The sequence below is a fragment of the Syngnathoides biaculeatus genome, chromosome 12 (genome assembly GCF_019802595.1).
Source record: "Syngnathoides biaculeatus isolate LvHL_M chromosome 12, ASM1980259v1, whole genome shotgun sequence".
Taxonomy (NCBI): domain Eukaryota; kingdom Metazoa; phylum Chordata; class Actinopteri; order Syngnathiformes; family Syngnathidae; genus Syngnathoides; species Syngnathoides biaculeatus.
The window spans coordinates 6,301,673-6,319,777 of NC_084651.1; the positions used below are offsets into that span (position 1 = coordinate 6,301,673).

Consider the following 18,105-nt stretch of genomic DNA (forward strand, 5'->3'; position numbering starts at 1 on the left):
CTTTCAATTGCATCGCGCGACGTCTTGAGCGATCAGTTGAGCAAGCGGCTGAATGACACCCACCTCATAAAGGTCGATCATGACGTTGCCTTCCGGTCCGCCGCTGCTCACCACGTTCTCCAGCATCAAGGTGAAGAACAGACCCCTGGACTCGGACATGTACAGGTTGTAGGAGTTGTTCTGGTGCCAGTCTTGAATGGCCGCCACCACCTGGTTGTCGTCGGTGCTGATGATCTGCAAGTCCTAAACGGGGGACGACGACAAAGGGTTGCCTAGTAACATTGCCCTTGAGTCAAAAGAAGTAGCTGCTTAGTCTGCAAAAAAAAAAAAAGTTAATGAGCACAGTGGAATATGTTTGTGATTTCTCACTTGGAATTGACAGTAATCAAGAATAACAATGACATGTAATGTAATGTGGGTCCTTGCTTTTGTGACAAAGATGCGATGAATGTGCGCAATGTTGTGCTAAAACTCGCACCCGCCGTCTTAATGCACCGCATTATTCCGCACTAAATGGTGTAAGAACACAGTTCTAATGCAAATGGGCTCCTCTGCTTCAAAAGTCTCCTTTGGACATGCGGAGGAGCGCGCACACGAGCGGTAAAGTCAAAACGAATTGAAGCAAATTGTAAGAGGGCAGCCATCATCCAGATAAATTATGCATGATTGAGTTTTGAGGAGTAGGGAAAATGGGAAGAAAATCCAAAAAAATGACCAATATGACTTTGAAGTTGAGTACATTACGCATAATGGGGCACAGCGACGTCATTCAAAATCAGTCGGTTTATTTTTCTGCGCTGGTAGCGGGCAGTCGGCCCAGTAAGTCTGAAAGTCCAACATTCTATTATCATTTTGTCGCATTTTTTTTTGGGGGGGGAGAGGGGGGGGGCTGCATTGGTTCCAACACATGGCTGATTTGCCCCCCCCCTCCCCCTCCAATCAGACTTCTGGCTGTATGTGTTTCCATGACAATCAATTTGCCCAGGGCCTTCCAATCCAGAGTCCTGGCCCACATGAACTCGATGAGCAATTAAACTTCTCTTTGGCCATCGATGACAGCAGAAAACATGCCTTTAATATTCAGCGTTTCTGTTGCGTATGAAAAATTTATATTTGCCCGTTTGATGTTATGTATTCTTTAACTAACATTAAAGATATCCTTGAGCTTTCACATCATAGTAACGCAACAACAATCCCGCTACATCAACGCACTACAAACGTTTTAATAATGAATGTTCAGATAAATAACGGATGCACTTAAAAAATTAAAATTCTTAAATATTCTCCATAATGGACAGCACACCTTGTATGTACAACTGTTGAGTGGCTTCTCCAATGAAGTACCCTTGAGCACGCTGGTTATGCTGTTAGCAAGTATGCAAGCACATGTGTTAGCGTAGCGCAATTTCCGGCCGACAAGCCGCGACTTTTTTCCACACGCTTTCAAGCCCGCGGCTTCTGCGGCGATGCGGCTAATTTTTCTAACGGCCGCAAGGGGGCACTTGAGCAGAAATAGTAAGAATGAGAGCGGTGGAATAGATGTGCCGAGGAAGTGAATTTTACCAGCCCTGTTAGCGCTGTGCTAGAGTGTTGCGACTGTGTTACTGGCGTGTCACAGTGATATTTACCGGTAGGTTTTGTTTTTGTTAGCGTTAAACTCTTTCTGTGGACCGTCTTTCTTTGTAAATATCTCGTGTTTCAATGTGGGCACTTGTGGCTTTTATAGGGCTGCGGCCCATGCACGTACCAAACGGTATTTCCTTTACAAATGTACTCGGTGAGGCTTAAAACCAGGTGCGCTCTGTAGGCTGGGAATTACAGTATATGTACGCTACCATTTGACGGCACTCGTGAGGCGGTTGAGGAACAATTTCAAGCTTACGTTGTAGGCAGGTCATTACTGATGATGTTCACACTCAGTGTCACATCAAAACTACAATTATCACACCACATAAATAACAAAACAAAAAAAGAATAACTCAATAAATAATTGACACAAAACATGCACTTTACATCCTATATATGCTACACCCCCAAGTGTGAATGTTTTTAAATCCATTTTGACATTTTTTTCTTTTTTTTCTCATGCTTTTTAGAATATATCCACTTTTTGATCATCATACTTGCACTGTATACGGTTATAACTGCCTTTTTAAAAATATTTTGTTTGTTATTTTTATTGTTTTTATCCCGTTTTAAATGTTTTATCTCTTTGTTTTCAAACGCCTTTAATCATGTAAAGCACATTGAGTTACCTCGCGTGTGAAATGGGCTACACAAATACATTTGCTTTGCTTGGTTTTATTTACGTCCTCCCACCACACTTTGTGGCAAGACCCAGCATGCTTTGCGGCACTAAGGAGGTTCTTAGTGGGAGAAAAAAAAAGTCAAATAGTAAAGTAAAAATAGTAAAACTAAAAAAAGACTGTTTAAAATTGAAGAAAACTTTATCAACCTGTTTTTATGGAATATTCGGGGTCCTCTGGAAACTGTGGTGAGCCAGGATATTGCCTGCGTTTGCCAATTGGTATGTCTGCCTCTGTTTGGTAAACCATTGAAAATGAACACAAAGAATTTTGACCTATTGTGTCGGTCAGCATGTAAAATCAGTCGAGGTCTTGACGCAGAAATACTGTAATCCCGAGTCGAGCTATCCACTTATCTACCCGCTTTTGTCTCGCCTCACCTACCGCTGTTATTGTTTATGCCTCAGCACAGAGGCAGAAAGCGATCCCTATTGAGGATCTTAACAAGTCGACGAGAAAACTCAACGGATTTGGAAGATTGAGTTCAAATCTTTTGTCTTCTCGTCTCTGCGTGAGTGCAAACATCAAACCCACCCAGCGACGCGGTGAGGCCCGATAGGCAAAACACTGCATCGTGTCATCTTACTTTTGGCAGAGTGTACTTTGGAAGCTTGACTGGGTAGAACGAGTGTCTTCGATAGGACACGTAATGGACGGAGCGTCCTCCCGTCGGCACCTGGAAAAAGGAAACACAGGTAATCACGTCCGAGCCGGGTGTTGACAAACGAACGCACGCCCTTGAATGTTGACAGCGCGTGTCAAACAAGTCACGTCGCGCTGAAAACGCCGGCCAATTAGGACGCGGCGCAATGGAAGGGACGAGCGCTTGAACACGCAAAACTGTGATTTTAAATCTCGTGCCCTCCGCTCCCAGGATAATGCCCCCCCCCCCCTTGAGTTAATGAAAAACATGACCGCGCATTAAGACGCGACTGAATGTGACGCTTTTTATGGTTTTTAATTGACTTTTAATGAAGCCAGACCTTGCAATAAAAAACCCACCTGGATAAAAACGTACTCATCCTGCACCACCAGGGAGTTGGGGATGATAAACCCGGGGAAAGGCTTGCCCTTGTTTCCCTCGGAGCAATTTTGAAGTTTGCAAGTGATGTACTGCGACCCTGTGGGCAAATCCAGACAAGAGTGCTAAAAATAAAACAAAGGGGGAAAGCAAAAAGATATTTAAAAAAAAAAAAAATTGCAAAATCTCGTGTGGGCCACGATCAAGGTTTTAGCTGCGCTAACGCTAATGCTTTAAGTGGTGAAAATTTTGGCGGTCGACACCGGCTTTCACGAATAAAGTGGCGAGAGCTGTCCCAGGTCGTTAGCATCAGCGCAACGAGACATCTGCGGGGACGCGACATTAACACACCGGGCTTCAGAGGAGCGCCCTTCTCTCAGCGCCGTGGCCGAGGAAAGAGCCAAGTGGCCTTTGAAAAATAAATTAATAAAGATAAAGCCAACCAAAGAGCTGCCATTTCAGACAAGGGAGAGAGTCCAATTTTTTAAGGGCACGGAAAGAGAAGGTTTGGTTAGGGATGAGTCGAGAGAGAACGTAGGAGCAATTACTGACGTCCATCGGAGACGCTAATCTCCAGGTGGATCATTCCTTGCTCCTTGTCCAATCCCAATCTGGACCTGAAACAGAACAACGGAAAATGTCATTAGTCGGGCGTGAAATTCAAGTTCGAAATCCACCAGTACACCTAACAGATTCCTGCGGATGGAGGGACTGCATCGCTTTGGATTTGTGATCGGCACAGTTTTTGAGTAGAAGATAAAGGTTAGGGAGTGGAATCTCGGATTCTCACATTGGAATTTGAGAGAAAAATGACAACATGGAGGATGGGCGAGTTTTGGCACCTCACACTTGAACAGGGTATGCACACGATGTGCACTAGAGCTCGTGCACGTGACGTCACCATTTTCACGGCGCCATATTGCCGGTCAAAAAGAGCTGCTCGCCACTGTGGGGACATTGAACCGGAGCAGAGTATTCACAATCCCCCAGAATTGTTGTGCTGTTGGTTGTTACAACAGACAAGACAGATATTCAAAGAGGTAGTTCTATAGAATACCAGCTGAAAAGATGAGAAAAGATCAATGGATTTCGGCAATTAAATGTGATGGATGGTCCCCAACCAAAATACGTACACGCCTGTGTAACGATCACGTCACTTCAGGTAGGAATTACTCTTCTCAATCTCAAATTCCCAAGATGTATTTATAATGCCAAGTTGGCTCAATTGAGAACAATGCGTTAAAATAAAACAAACAAACAAACAAACAAAAAAACAACAGAGTTATCTCCAACACACACGGAAGCGTGTTGTGGCCACACGTTAAACTTCAGTAAACCTCTCCCTGACAGATGTTTTTTTTTTTTTTGTAATATTCATTGTTCACAAATGAGTCCAACGCGTTTAAAAAAAAAGAAAATTAATTTGTTACTGAAGTTTAACATGTGGCCACAACGCGCTTCCGTGTACGAGGAGCCGACTTGCTGTCTTTTTTTCCCTAATCATAGTTAATGAACGCGAGTTTGTGTAAAACCAGGGGTCATTTATCTAAATATTGGTATTTGTATTGAAAAAATCTGTGTGGCTCCATCACTACGTGGGAATTTATTTTTGATTGAGAACAGATCCAGCAACAAAGTATTTGTTTACATCCAGACTGTTTTATACTTTGAAACTCTTCTGTGTAAATCTCGACGACTTACTCACCAGATCCATATGTAGCTCCATTTGTCCAAGACAAGCGAAAGCGGGTTAACAGTCCCCTTTCTTATCGGCGAAAACATCGACTTCGGCATTTAATGTGGGTCCTCTATGCCAAGTGTCTCTCATTTTTCCACGTACCTTAATTTATTATCACCTTGTATATGTTTAACGGTATCGGACAAAACTCTTGGCGTCGTTGCTATAAGACGTATTTTCGCGTCGTCTCCAACCGACTTAGCATTGAAGAACGCTTTGTTTGACCGGCACTTCCGGCCAGCGACGTGATTTGATGACGTAGGCGCACGAGCTCTATAAACAGGTCGGTAGGTCGTAGAAAGTCTGTTGATGGACTAAAGTCTGCTCCTCTCTTTATTGGATACATTATATTATTGGATATTTAAGTGAAGTACCCGAATGAAGGCAAACGAATCAGTGAAGTAATGCCAGATGGGGAACACGTGATACATACAACAGTGTTACCGTAGCAACCAGGAGCTGCCCGAGATGACCGGACCCTAACCCAGTCAGGTGACAGCTGAATAACTTTTTGGAGCTGAAGACATTTTATACATTTAACCCATTCATGGGCAGGGTGGCAATTTTTTGCCGTATTGGGCCACAATCAAGGAAATGACACTTCTTTTTCGTTTATGGTTAAGTAATATGATAACTTTACTCATTTATAATCTCGTCCCAAAAATGGGACGCTGCCCGCTAGAGGGTACTTGGGTTTTCTTAGTAAATCGTCCCAAAAATAGGACCTTGCTCATTAAAGGATATATTTTTCAAGGGAAAAAAAGGAGGATATAATGCGTGAAAATCATGATGTCCCAAAAATGGGACGCTGCCCACGAATGGGTTAACTTAAAAGAATGTAATGGTCAGATGGAACCAAAATAAAAAATATATATTTCAAAGTTTTCAAACTTAAGCAGTGAGAAACAGATAATTCATTAGGTACAAGCTATCATTTGTTACAACAGAGGTGCTGTATTAGTGACAAAAGTGTTAGATGTTCAAATTATTATGAAAGATGAACATTGTTATAATACGTACTCGGTAAAGGCAGGATTTTGAGACTAATATGATTGTACCTAATGAAGTGTCCAGCACCAATTTTTTTTTTTCCAATCCATAAATGAACCCATCCTGAGGTGGTTGTCATAAAAATGAATTCTGAAAATTACGGGTAAAGAGTCAATAATAATCTGTCATTGTTGGACAAATAACATCTCAAACGTCTACACAATCTATATTGAGCCGCCATATTTCATAATGCGCGTTCTTGCGGAAGCGCCAATCCATGTATAACTGATGGACACGTGGGCTGAAGTGCGCTTTATGGCGAAGGTGTATTTGGCCATTTCGCGGGGGCTTTTAGGGGAGATCTTTCACGCCGGCGCTAATGCGCGGACTGACAGAAGTGACCACTTGTTGTATTAATAGCGACTGTTTTGACACGCCGGCGGGCTTCTTCTCATTTTCCGCAGCGCACGCGGCCTCTAATATAACAAGCCGGCGTCGTGCCTCCCTCAGCACTCCGTAATTGCTTCCCAGCTCCATCTCTTTTAATGGACTTTCTGTCCAATACTTCATCCTATTCTATCACCAAACAGCAGCCCCTTGCTCCGAGGTGGAACCCCGGCGATGTTAAACTGCCCGCCGGCCCATAATTAATACGCACCTACACGGACGCGTGCGCAAACACCTACTGTACACCTGCGCAGCGACGGCGCATGTTAAGAAGTTCTTGTAAATCATCTTTGTTGGATTCCCTCCACCGGGGAGCGCATTCGGGGGGGCAGCGACGTAATTCCTTCGCGGAGACGTCGACGTTAAAGAGAATTTATGGGAATGTTCCCGCTGAATTTACTTGCCGGGGAGAAATCAAATATGACGTAAAAAAACAAGGCTGTACATCATGCTCGACTTCAGGATGCAGCACCAAAGAGCAACAAATGTTTTCATTCCAAGACCGCACTTCGATCCCTGTGTCGAGAAACTCGAACCCTTGTCCACCCTAAACCTATTTTAAAACTCTAAACAAGGTTCAAAAAACTACTTTCAAACCCTAACGTGGGCGTGACACCCTAATTTGAAACTCTAACCCCTTTTTAAAATCCGAACACAACCTTGAAACCCTATTTTAGACCCCAAACCGTTGACTGAAACCTTAATTTGACACCCTAACCCTTGCGTAAAACCCCAACCCAAGCTTGGCACCCTACTTTGAATCCTTAAAGGGCCAGTGTATGCATGATGATGATGAAATGCATGATTTTTAGTAAGTTATTAATAAAAAAACGTCAGCCGACATGGACCCATGCGTTTTTTCCACCACAGAACATGATTTTGACGTACACAGGTTTTTGTAACTACCGCCATGAAAATCCTCTCGAGGGATTTGTTTTCGAGAAGAACCAGGAAGTGACGTACTTGGCGGGACCACCCTCAAGTGGACTCCTTTGTTTCTTTTAGTTTTACTTCCGGAAAAGTAGCTCGTTGTTCCTTCGTGTTAGCCAAAATGCCGGCTCGTTGCATTGCTGGACATTGTTTGAACACTCGGGAGGATGGATTCGCTCTTCATACTTTTCCAAAAGACCCGGTTCATTGTGAAAAATGGATTGCACGGGTGCAAAGGACGAGAGCTTCATGGGCTCCAAATGACAGGTAGGCGTGTATACAGCTACTAAAAAAAAAAAAAAAAAAAAAAAACATAGTTTGGGGAGGATGTTTGGCCGTGATCCGCATATCATCTAAATATGGCTCGGAACAATCGTGTAATATTGCCTCAGTAACTTCACTCGGTTGTGTGATGTTCTCTTCTTCGAAAAGAGCTTCCGTGTCAGAAGGGGCGTATTCGTCTCCCATAGTAGGGTCCACTGCGTGTTTTCTGGGGGGTGGCGTCATGGACAGGGGATGCAGCCAATATGGCCACCACTTGGATGTCGTCGGATGACAACTTTGCGCATGCATGACGCGCTCTCTACTCATATTTATTTTTTCGTATAGACATGGAAGTTACATGTACTTTTCATTACAATATCTATTTTAGACACTTGACCTTTAACCTGGGTGTGAAAACCTGATTGGGAATTCTACTGTAATAACTCATTGTATAAAATAATTATATTAGTTTTATAATACATATTTGAAACCATAAACTTTAATTTGAAAACCCGACTTGAAGCCTAAACAGTCTTCAAGCTTAAAACCTGAACCCTGGTATTAGAACCAGCGTTTCAAACCCGAACCCTTGCTTAAAACCTTATCAGAGGCTTGATACCTTAAAGCCGCACTCACGTCCGTCTATACATTGTAAAATAGATATTGTAACGACAAATATGCATAACATTATTCACTTCAATCTCTGTACGAAAGAATAAAGATGAGCGGAGAGCGTGTCATCCATGCGCAAAGTTGCAAAAGTCTCATTCGACATCCAAGCGGTCGCCATATTGCCTGCAACGTCATTAGCGGATGTTACACCTGGACACAGTGGCACACCTGCTATGGGATACGGAAGAAGAGAACATCTGACAATCGAGTGAAGTGACTGGGGCAATATTACCCTATCGTTTCGAGCCATATTTAGATGATATGCGGATCACTTCTAACTAACAACAGACTCCAAGACAGTATGTATGAGCCACCCCGGGCGAACCCGTGCTCGGCGGACAAGGCGCCGCGCCCCTGATTTACGTACGTGGATCTTTTGTTATGTTCTGAGATGATTACGCCGCCCCCACCTTCTCCCATTGTTTTTTTTTTAGTAGCTCTATACACACCTACCTGTCATTTGGAACCCACGAAGCTCTCGTCCTTCCATTTTTCACGACGAGAAACTGAGTCTTTTTGAAAAATATGAAGAGTAAATCCATCCTCCCGAATGTTCGAACCATATCCAGCAATACAACGAGCCAGCATTTTGGCTAACACGAAGGAACAAAGAGCTACTTTCCAGCAGGTAAAACTAATAGAAACACACGAGGCTGCCTGAGTGGGTGTCTGCTACAAACGTCACTTCCTGCTTCTTCTCCAAAACAAATCCCTCGAGAGGATTTTCATGGCGGGAGTTAAAAAAAAATATACTAAAAATTATGCTTTTCAAATCAGTGGGGCTTTAAGCCATTAGTCACAGTAAGGGGCGCAAGTAGTTATGACGGGGGGGGGGGTGCAGCGGGGCTACCATGAACTACGATGAACACTTTTCATTATTAAATTACACCCAGTTTGTGTCCATCTTTTTATTGATACCCAAGGAATGACATTTGTGGGAGAAATCAGAAATTAAAATTTCATCTCTAACCTCTGCCTTAACCCTTGATTAAAACCCCAACACGGGCTAGAATCCCCAACATGAAACCCTAACTCTGGCTTGAGACCCTCACGTGAAAGCCTAACCCGTCTTTAAAACCTCAACACTGGTTTGAAACCCAAATTTGAAACCGAAACCCCATCTTAAAACCCTATTTTGAAACTCTAACACGGGCTTAAAACTCTATTTTGACACAAACCCTTGATTTAAAGCCACAAAACATCCCTAAAACCCAAATTTGAAACTCTAAAACAGGCTTGAAATACTTACTTGAAACACAAACCCTGGCTTGAAACCCTAAGACTTGATCCAAAAAAAAAAAAAAAAACAAAAAACCCATAAAACTGTTATGACAAAGGCTTGGCCACTGCCAAGAGAGGCGTTGCCAGGCCACTGCTCTGGGCGGTGACACCTGTCACCGGTCACAGTTGTTTCACATTCATACTGTAATAAGACAGGCATTTAAGGTGGAGTTTTTGTCACCGGCATTTGCCAGTTCGTTGCTTTGTGTTAGTGAGTATGCTTCACCGCAACCTTACTCCGCTACTTAGCTTCACAGTCGTCAAACCCTGTTTCTCTTTCTTTGTGTAATTGTGCATCTCTTTAGTTAAAACCTACTGAACATTATGCCTTCGCCTGGGAGTCCTGCATTTGGGTCCGCCTCCACACCGCTGGGATGTGACAAAAACAGGCTTGACATCCAAATTTGAGACTCTGCCTCACCGTGAAACCCTAAACCAGGCTTGAAAACTTAATTTGAAACCCTAACACAAACTCGGAACCCTATTTTGAAACCCCAACCGTTACTTGCAACCCCAATTTTGAACCCTAACCATTGTAAACAAGACACCTCTATTTATCCTTATTTACTTTACAAATATGCAGAGCGTCACTGCAAAGTAAGACTTTAAGGCCTTCTAAATGACTTCCTTTGACACTTCACTCTCTTCAAATCTGTAATTGGTCATTGGGGTCCGATGACAGTTTGTGGCCGCCCGCGTTCCGCTTGACGTTGTCGTCGCGCTTTTCCGGGCATCAAATTCACAAGCCCTCAACTCTTCCCTCGAGCATTCTCAAACCGACAACAACAACAATAAAGGCGTTTTCTATTAAACATTCATCGCGGCCCTTTTTAATCCTCGTATTTACGCTGATAAAACGCCCCGACGTGTGCGCACATCACTCTGGAAGCCGACGCCTCGGGCCGGTTATGAATATTCATCGGCTATCAAACCCAAAAGACGGGGATGGACAGCGTATGGACATGATTACTTGATATTTCATGAGGCGAATGTCTAAACCGCATCAAAAATTAACGTTCGTGTGTAAACTAGATGCTCGGTACATTATGCCAAAATAAAAAATAAAGAACGAGAGGCATACATAATTTACCAAAACAAGATCTACCTCCCTAAACTCCTTCACAGTGCCTCCTTGTAATCGATTTGTATTTCTTACAGATTAATGTCATCAGATTAAACAAAATTCATCGATCTGGAGCATATGCAATGCTGCAGTATGAGTCATTCCACAATTTATGGAGCACGTAAGTATAATCGCTTCCTCTCTACTGTATTGATGCTGCGTGTGTCAACAAACAAACAAAAAAAAGGGGGGGGGGGGTCGGGGGAGGAATCCATACAAATTGCGCTGGCGTTGTATTGTCTGCGTTTTTTTTTTTTCCCCCCCGTGTGCACATTTGGGCGCTCACCAGTAGAATCTGTTTGGGACAACGCTGTCGTGCACGAGCTGCCACCTCCTCCCGAATTCCACGGACACGTACAGCTGGAAAGAAAAGAGCACGTTGAAAAGATGGCATTCGCGGGACGACCGCGGCCAAGTCGCGCGGCCAAAATCTGATCTGTTAGGATTCCGGGCGTTTCGGAAAGTGCTGCAAGAAGATGAAATGTGCCGTTAGTGCGAATTTAACGCTAAAGATGAAATGCTGTGCAGACGGGCGGCGCTTTTTGATATGCAAATCTGCTTCTGTGTTTATAAAGTCTTCCTCCACTGACTCAGCGGCATTTCAGCTTATTAATTGGGAAGAAAGAATACATTATTTTTCTGTCATTGTAAACTTTCCCCCCCCCCCCCCCGCACACCCATGCCGAGACACACGATGCGTCTTTTCCTGGCTCTCAGAATTTCTATTTTTAGGAGCGCTCTTTTTCAATTCCAAGGTCACCTGTAGTGCGGCGGTACGCGCAGCCGGCGTGGGACGGCTTCCCACTCGGGGATTGTGCTAGTGAGCGGTTTGTCTAAATTCGAGACGCTCCTCGCGATTCACTGGTGACCAATCCGGGGTGTAGTCTGCATCTCGCCAACGCAGTGAGCTGGGATAAACTCCAATTTCCCCACGGCGCATAAAAGGATAAGCGGTAGAAAAATGCCCGTTTCTTTAAATTCGAACCCACACCGTGCGTCGGAAAGTCGGGGTCGACGGCTGGCACAACTTGAAAATGTACTCGATGTTGGCGTTATTGCTATTCTACTTAAATCCTCGAAGTGTCAGTAATGTGCGTTTGACACGTAAACATTGGCGACATCAAGAAGTTTTGACCATCAGCTGTTACTGAATACTGCTTTGAGATTCATTTCTTTTGTGACCACAACGCAAAACACTAAAATCATCTTTACTAACTGATATGAATGGAAATAATGGATTAATTCATCCAAAAAAAGGTTTTGCCTGCGTGGAGTTAGCATGTTCTCCCCGTGCCCGCGTGGGTTTTTTTCCGGGCACTCCGGTTTCCTCCCACAACCCAAAAACATGCAACGTTAATTGGACACTCTAAATTGGGATAGGCTCCAGCACTCCCCGCGACCCTTGTGAGGATACGCCGCAAAGAAAATGGTTGGATGGAGATATCCCTAAATAATACACTATTGTGCATTATAAAAACAGAGTAATGACACAGTTAAATAGAATGAATAATGCTAGCACAGCGCTAACAGGGCCCGGTTAAAGAAAAAAAACACATAAAAAACATACGGGTAATAATTACTGAGACGCAGGAGTAACACAGCAGAAACATGCTAACGCTAGCCCGGCGCTAACAGGGCCAGTTAAAAAAAAAAACCTAGCGGTAAAAATCATTGAGACGCAGCAGTAACCCAGCAGCAACACGCTCGCACAGCGCTAACAGGGCCGGTTAAAAAGAAGAAAAAAAAACATACCGGTAAAAATTACTGAGATACGGCAGTAACACACCACCAACACACTCGCTCAGCGCTAACGCTAGGACAGTGCTAACAGGGCAAGTAAAAAAAAAAAAACATACCGGTAAAAGTCACTTCCTCGGCACATATATTCCACCGGTCTCAGTCATAACTTTTCCACTTGAATGCCCCCTTGCAGACGTTGGAAAAAATGCACAAATTAGCCACGTCACCGCAAAAGTCGCAGGTTTGAAAGCGTGTGAAAAAAGTCACGGCTTATAGGCTGGAAATTATGGTTGTAGTTTTTGTAGCGGAAGACAATATAGAACCATTTGTGTTCAATCCGTGGCTTAAATGGTAATAGGACCGTAACAGAGACACTATTTAGAATTAGCATTAAGCTAGCAGAGAGAAAGGCTAAGCTACGCGGTTGTTATAAATACAAAATGTGTCATTCTTTGTCTTATGTTTAGTTCAAAAGTAAAGATCACCCACAGTTGAGTCACTGTGTAGGATGAGGGTCAGAAACATGTTTTATACTAAAAGACTTTCAAAACAAATGAAGAAGACGCTTCGGTTCCACCACTATCTAATCTCACAAAGTCTAGATCTGTGCAGGAAACCCAAAAGTAAGACACTGGTGGGCATATGAACGCACACTTCTGCAACACCGTCGTCCCCCGTCGGTTATTTTTGTCTGAAAGGCACAGGTGATAAAAAAAAATAATAATAATAAATAAAATAAAATACAGCCTCGACTGTTCCAACTCCGAAGTAGACACACATCGTCACGGTTGTCTGAAAATCCAGCCCGCGGCGAAACAAGCGGTCCTCTGCTGCCAATCACGCTTTGTCCCCTCAAGTACGCCGCACAGTGCCACTTGAAACCGACCCAAATTTTAAAAGTCATTCGGGTGATTCAAAAGCAACCTTGAGACGGGCTCCGTTCGAACGGCGTACGTCTGACTTTACGCCGCTTTTACAGCGACCGTTTTACATCGCAGATCAGTTGATGGCCGCCAAAACGCATTTCAGGAAACTCAGTCGCGTGTAAAGAAAAGCTTAATTAGTGGAGTTATGAGAGCCAATAAACGGTAAAAACGGAATTCGCTGATTAACTTTAATTCAAATATTTACAATCTGGTAGGTGACTGCAGAGCAGAGTAAAATTATAGAGTAATACAGTCCTGTCGTGAGATACAAGTTCAATTTCTTCCATGAGCAGGCTCGTAACTCAAAACAAAATCATCTCTCCTCAGTGAAATGAATCCAAACGCCAATGATCTTTTACAGCCTCCCCCCCCCCAAAAAAAACCACATTTGTATGATGATTTTAATGAGTACAAAAACACTACGCAGTAATTTTGTACCTAACTTATAAAAACACTTGAGCGGAAAAGGTAAGCGTGGGACCAGTGGAATATATGTACCGAGGAAGTGACTTTTACCGGTATGGTTTTTTTGGGGGGGGGAAATCGGCCTTGTTAGCGCTGCGCTAGCGTTAGCACTGTACTAGTGTGTTGTTGGCGTGTTACTGCCGTGTCTTAGTGATTTTTACTGGTATTTTTTTTAAATCGGCCGTGTTAGCGCTGTGCTAGCGTGTTGCTGCCGTGTCTCAGTGATTTTTACTGTTTGTTTTTTTTAACCGGCCCTGTTAGCACCATGCTAGCGTTAGCGCTGCGCTAGCGTGTTTATGATGTGTTACTGCCGCGTCTTAGTGATTTTTACTGGTATTTTTTTTTAACCGGCCCTGTTAGCACCATGATAGCGTCAGCGCTGAGGTAGCGTGTTTCTGCTGTGTTGCTGCCGCGTTTCAGTGATTTAGGTTTTTTTTAGGCATTTTTTTTAACCGGCTCTGTTCGTCCTACCGTGTTGTTGCTATGTTAAACAAAGATAAGCTAACTTTGAAAAGTCTTTCTGTGTACCGTCTTTGTAAATATCTCGTGTTTTCAATGTGGGTTTTAATGTGGGCATTTCAGCTTTTACACAGCTGTGGCGTATGTATGTACCAAATGGTATTTCCTTTACAAACATACTGGGCGAGGTTTATAATCCGGTGCGCTCTGTAGTCCGGAAATTACGGTACTTCAAAAGAATGTCAAGAATCCAACATCTTTGTGCCTGGATTCAATTAACATTGTGCTTGTCTCATGCAAATGAGACACTGCTCAAGTTCCACTGCGGGGCCAATGCAGGTCAATTTTCCATAATAAGTCCCCCTTCAGGAGCAAATGATTATTCTTCACTCATTTAAGGCGAATTAAGGATCTGACACTTTACACGCGGTTACATCATCATTATGACGCTAAAGAGACAAACCCAATCGGCTCGTTTGCCACGTGGCTCAGATCAAAGTCAAACGGCTTTCTCGGCTCAAACTAACCAAAGGGATCGCGAGAGCACCCGTTTACTCAGTTTGCCCGAAAGCGGCAAAAGGCCGTAACCGTTTTTTTTTTTTTGTTTTGTTTTGTTTTGTTTTTTCACCGCAGCGGTCGCAACTTTTAAAAGACGAGACAATCGATAAACGGAAAATGAAACCAATCCAAGAGTAATCGCGGCGCGGGAGTGATGAAAGGAACGCCGAAATTGGACTTCACAAAGCCACGCGGAATGACCGCAGGCCAAACTTGTCGAGCGCATCTTCGCTGGGGCGGCGGATGGTTTGTCCGTGAGGCTTTCATCTCCCCGCCGCACCATTTATCTCACTTCTCGCACCTTCGCCTTCTCGGGTCTCTCGATATCAAGACCTGCAATAGCCGGCTCGGGAGGGCGGGGTTGGTGGGCACAGTTTGACGTCTTCCGTGTTGAGCGAACTAATGAAGGCTGTGTGCACGTTTGTACGTGTGTTTGCGTCTGTGTGCGTGCGTGAACATCGTTTGCGAGGTCGCAGCGTGGTCACCTCGTGCTCGTTGAGTCTGCCTGTGATGTCACCAGCGGTTACATTTTAGCATGAAGGCCTAAACTGGGACGAGAAATAAAAGCGAACGTGAGTCTTTGTGATGCAGTCCATTCCATTTTCCGAGCCGCTTATCCTCACAAGGGTCGTGGGCGCGCCTGAGCCTATCCCAGTGATGTGTTGTGAAAATACGAGTATCGTAATTTCCGGCCTACGAGCCGCGACTTTGTTTTTGCGGTGATGCGGCTAATTTGCGCATTTTTTTCCTAACGGCCGCAAGGCGGCACTCGAGCGGAAAAGGTAAGGATGAGACCGGTGGAATATATGCGCCAAGGAAGTGAATTTTACCGGCCCTGTTAGCACTGCGTGTTGCTGCTGTGTTACTGGCGTGTCTCAGTGATATTTACCGGTAAGTTTTATTTTAACCGGCCCTGTTAGCGTTAGCGCGTCGCTAGTGTTAGTGTCAGCACTAACGTTAGTGCTGGCATTAGAACGGCGTTAGGGCTAGGGTTAGCACTAGCACTGCACTAGCGTTAGTGCTAGCATTAGCATAGCGTTAGGGCTAGGGTTAGCGCTAGTTACTCTTTCTGTGTACTGTCTTTCTTTCTAAATATCTCACATTTGAATGTGGGCACTTGTAGCTTTTACACAGCTGCGGCGTATGTATGTACCAAATGGTATTTCCTTTACAAGTGTACTCGGTGAGGCTTATAACCAGGTACCGGGAATTGCAGTACATGCCTCGAGAATAGGCGCATTTTAAGTCATTGGCGTATTTTAACAGATCTCCAGCAGTTCATTTTAAGTAGGGGAAAAAATGGAAAATGTAGTTTTTAATGGCTTGTAAACAAATAGTGCCTGCCCACACATCAGGGGGGGGACTCCAAACAACCTAGTGCAGAACTGGCACCTGCAAATTCACAGAATCTAGTTATTTTTTAAACTATCCTGTGTTGTTCACACACACAAACACACGCACACAAAAAAAAAAATAAAAACTTTTTGTGCTCAGGGCATTGCGAAAAAAAAAGTGTGGAACAATTTTGTGGTATTTTGGTGCCAGAGAACTAAAAAAAGTGCCAGCAGTGCTGCAAAGCATGCGAGGAGGAGATAAATCGCATTTAACGTGCATGTTTTGTTAATTATTTCTCGAGCCATTCTTTTATTTGTTTTATTATTTGCTAGTTGTGATATCCTGCTTGCTACGGTGTGATCATTTTAGTTTGCGGCGCCGCATATTTGCAAATTTTGCTCTCCAAGTGTTTTTTTTTCCCTCTCGTTTTTTTGTCCTCTCGTTTGCCCTCGTAAATCAAAGCAAAAAAAATAAAATAATAATAATCGGATGGAAAACTCGCAAGTCGGGTCACGTATCTCAACGCACCACTGTATCTGCTCGGACCCCGTGATTTAAAATACAACCAAAGCCTCGTGTGGAACTAGCAAGCGCAAGATCGGCGTCACCTTTTTGCTCCCATCTCGACTTTGTGTGAACTCGGCTTTTTTTTTTTTTTTTTTTGACACATTTCGGTGTTACCTTTTGGTCGTGGCTGTAAGCCAGGATCCAGTCCTCCTGCTCGGGGTGGAAAAGAAGACTGAGGATATCAAAGGCTAAGCCGTGTTTCTGATAGGACGCCCCCTCGTCGAGGCTAATGAGCAGGCTGCTCTCCACCTCCGGGTCGGTCAGCAGCATGATCTGAAACGAGAGGAGAAAGGAGACGGCGGGGATCAGCGGCCCGACATGACAGCTCCCGCGCCGGAGGGCTCGGTTTGCGCTCGTGCCGCGCGCTGTTCTTGCTCACGTGCGTACGCGCTCGTGCCGCAGCCTCCCGCGGGGCTGCTTTGCGGTGAAAATGATAGCAACTCGCATGCGGCGATGATGAGCTCTGACAGGTGAGATCCCCCCCCCCCCCCCCCCCCCGCAAGAGTGGGGAAAACTTACCTTGCGCTTGTTGTTGGGACTGACGTACAAGTAGCTCAAGATGGTCTTGGGCCCCACTTTCTCGTTAAGTTTCTCGTAGGTGGTGCCGTAATCGGTGGATCTAAAATTCAATTAGGGATACAGTGAAGGGGAGAGAATGGCGCAACACCTCGCGGTTAGGACGCTGATGGTATCATTAAGCGTGTCAGGCAGGCGGAAAATTGCAGCGGCAGAATTCGGGGAGGCAATTTGCTAGATGAACGGAGATTTCTCTAATTATCAAAATAAACAGGAATATCCCGTGCAGCATGCATATACTGAGGGGATGACTTTCCGTTATTCTTATTATTATTACTACGATTATTATAATTATTATTAGTCGTGATGCTTGGGGCCACACACTGTTTGACTTGACTTCTAACATTGTTTCCAAATTTATAACGTTGGACCTCATTAAAAAGAAATGATTTTCTCGACAGGACATCGACGCCCTGGGTTTGAATCTTGCCGCTTTCTGTGATGCGTGTAGATTTTCTTTTGGTATGCCGCCTTTCTCCCGCATACTAAAAACGAGCAAATTCATTGATTCTGTAGGTGTGAACGCTAGATTGTCGTGCAAACTGGCTCGCAACCAGTTCAGGGTGTTCCCCACCTCTCACCCACCGCCATAATGAGCCCAAGCGCCATTCAGATACCGGATTTTCCGGCCTATAAGCCGTGACTTTTTTCCTACGCTTTCAACCCTGCGGCTTATGTGGTGATGCGGCTAATTTGTGCATTTTTTT

General features: G+C 44.2%; 1 protein-coding gene and 1 long non-coding RNA gene across 11 annotated transcripts in view; one reads left to right on the forward strand and one right to left on the reverse strand.

The window, feature by feature from the left end:
- LOC133510032 (VPS10 domain-containing receptor SorCS1-like) overlaps positions 1–18,105 on the reverse strand; it is a 139,904-nt gene that overhangs the window by 34,903 nt on the left and 86,896 nt on the right. For 8 of the 9 annotated variants that reach the window (XM_061837691.1, XM_061837693.1, XM_061837692.1 and 5 more), the window contains 7 exons: positions 17,342–17,441; positions 16,937–17,095; positions 11,059–11,132; positions 3,880–3,944; positions 3,309–3,427; positions 2,893–2,982; positions 64–243 (listed from right to left, as the gene is read on the reverse strand). In XM_061837691.1, the coding sequence (XP_061693675.1) occupies positions 64–243; positions 2,893–2,982; positions 3,309–3,427; positions 3,880–3,944; positions 11,059–11,132; positions 16,937–17,095; positions 17,342–17,441 (787 nt within the window). Of the gene's footprint in view, positions 1–63; positions 244–2,892; positions 2,983–3,308; positions 3,428–3,879; positions 3,945–11,058; positions 11,133–12,628; positions 12,636–16,936; positions 17,096–17,341; positions 17,442–18,105 lie in introns of those variants that run through there. The other variant, XM_061837698.1, reaches the window with a different exon arrangement.
- LOC133510038 (uncharacterized) lies at positions 2,352–17,307 on the forward strand. 2 transcript variants are annotated; one of them, XR_009797500.1, is made up of 5 exons: positions 2,352–2,527; positions 2,714–2,817; positions 2,902–3,001; positions 10,808–10,893; positions 17,031–17,307. It is a non-coding gene; the product is annotated as an uncharacterized LOC133510038 (long non-coding RNA). The 2 variants fall into 2 exon arrangements; XR_009797501.1 differs by having other exon boundaries at positions 2,719–2,817.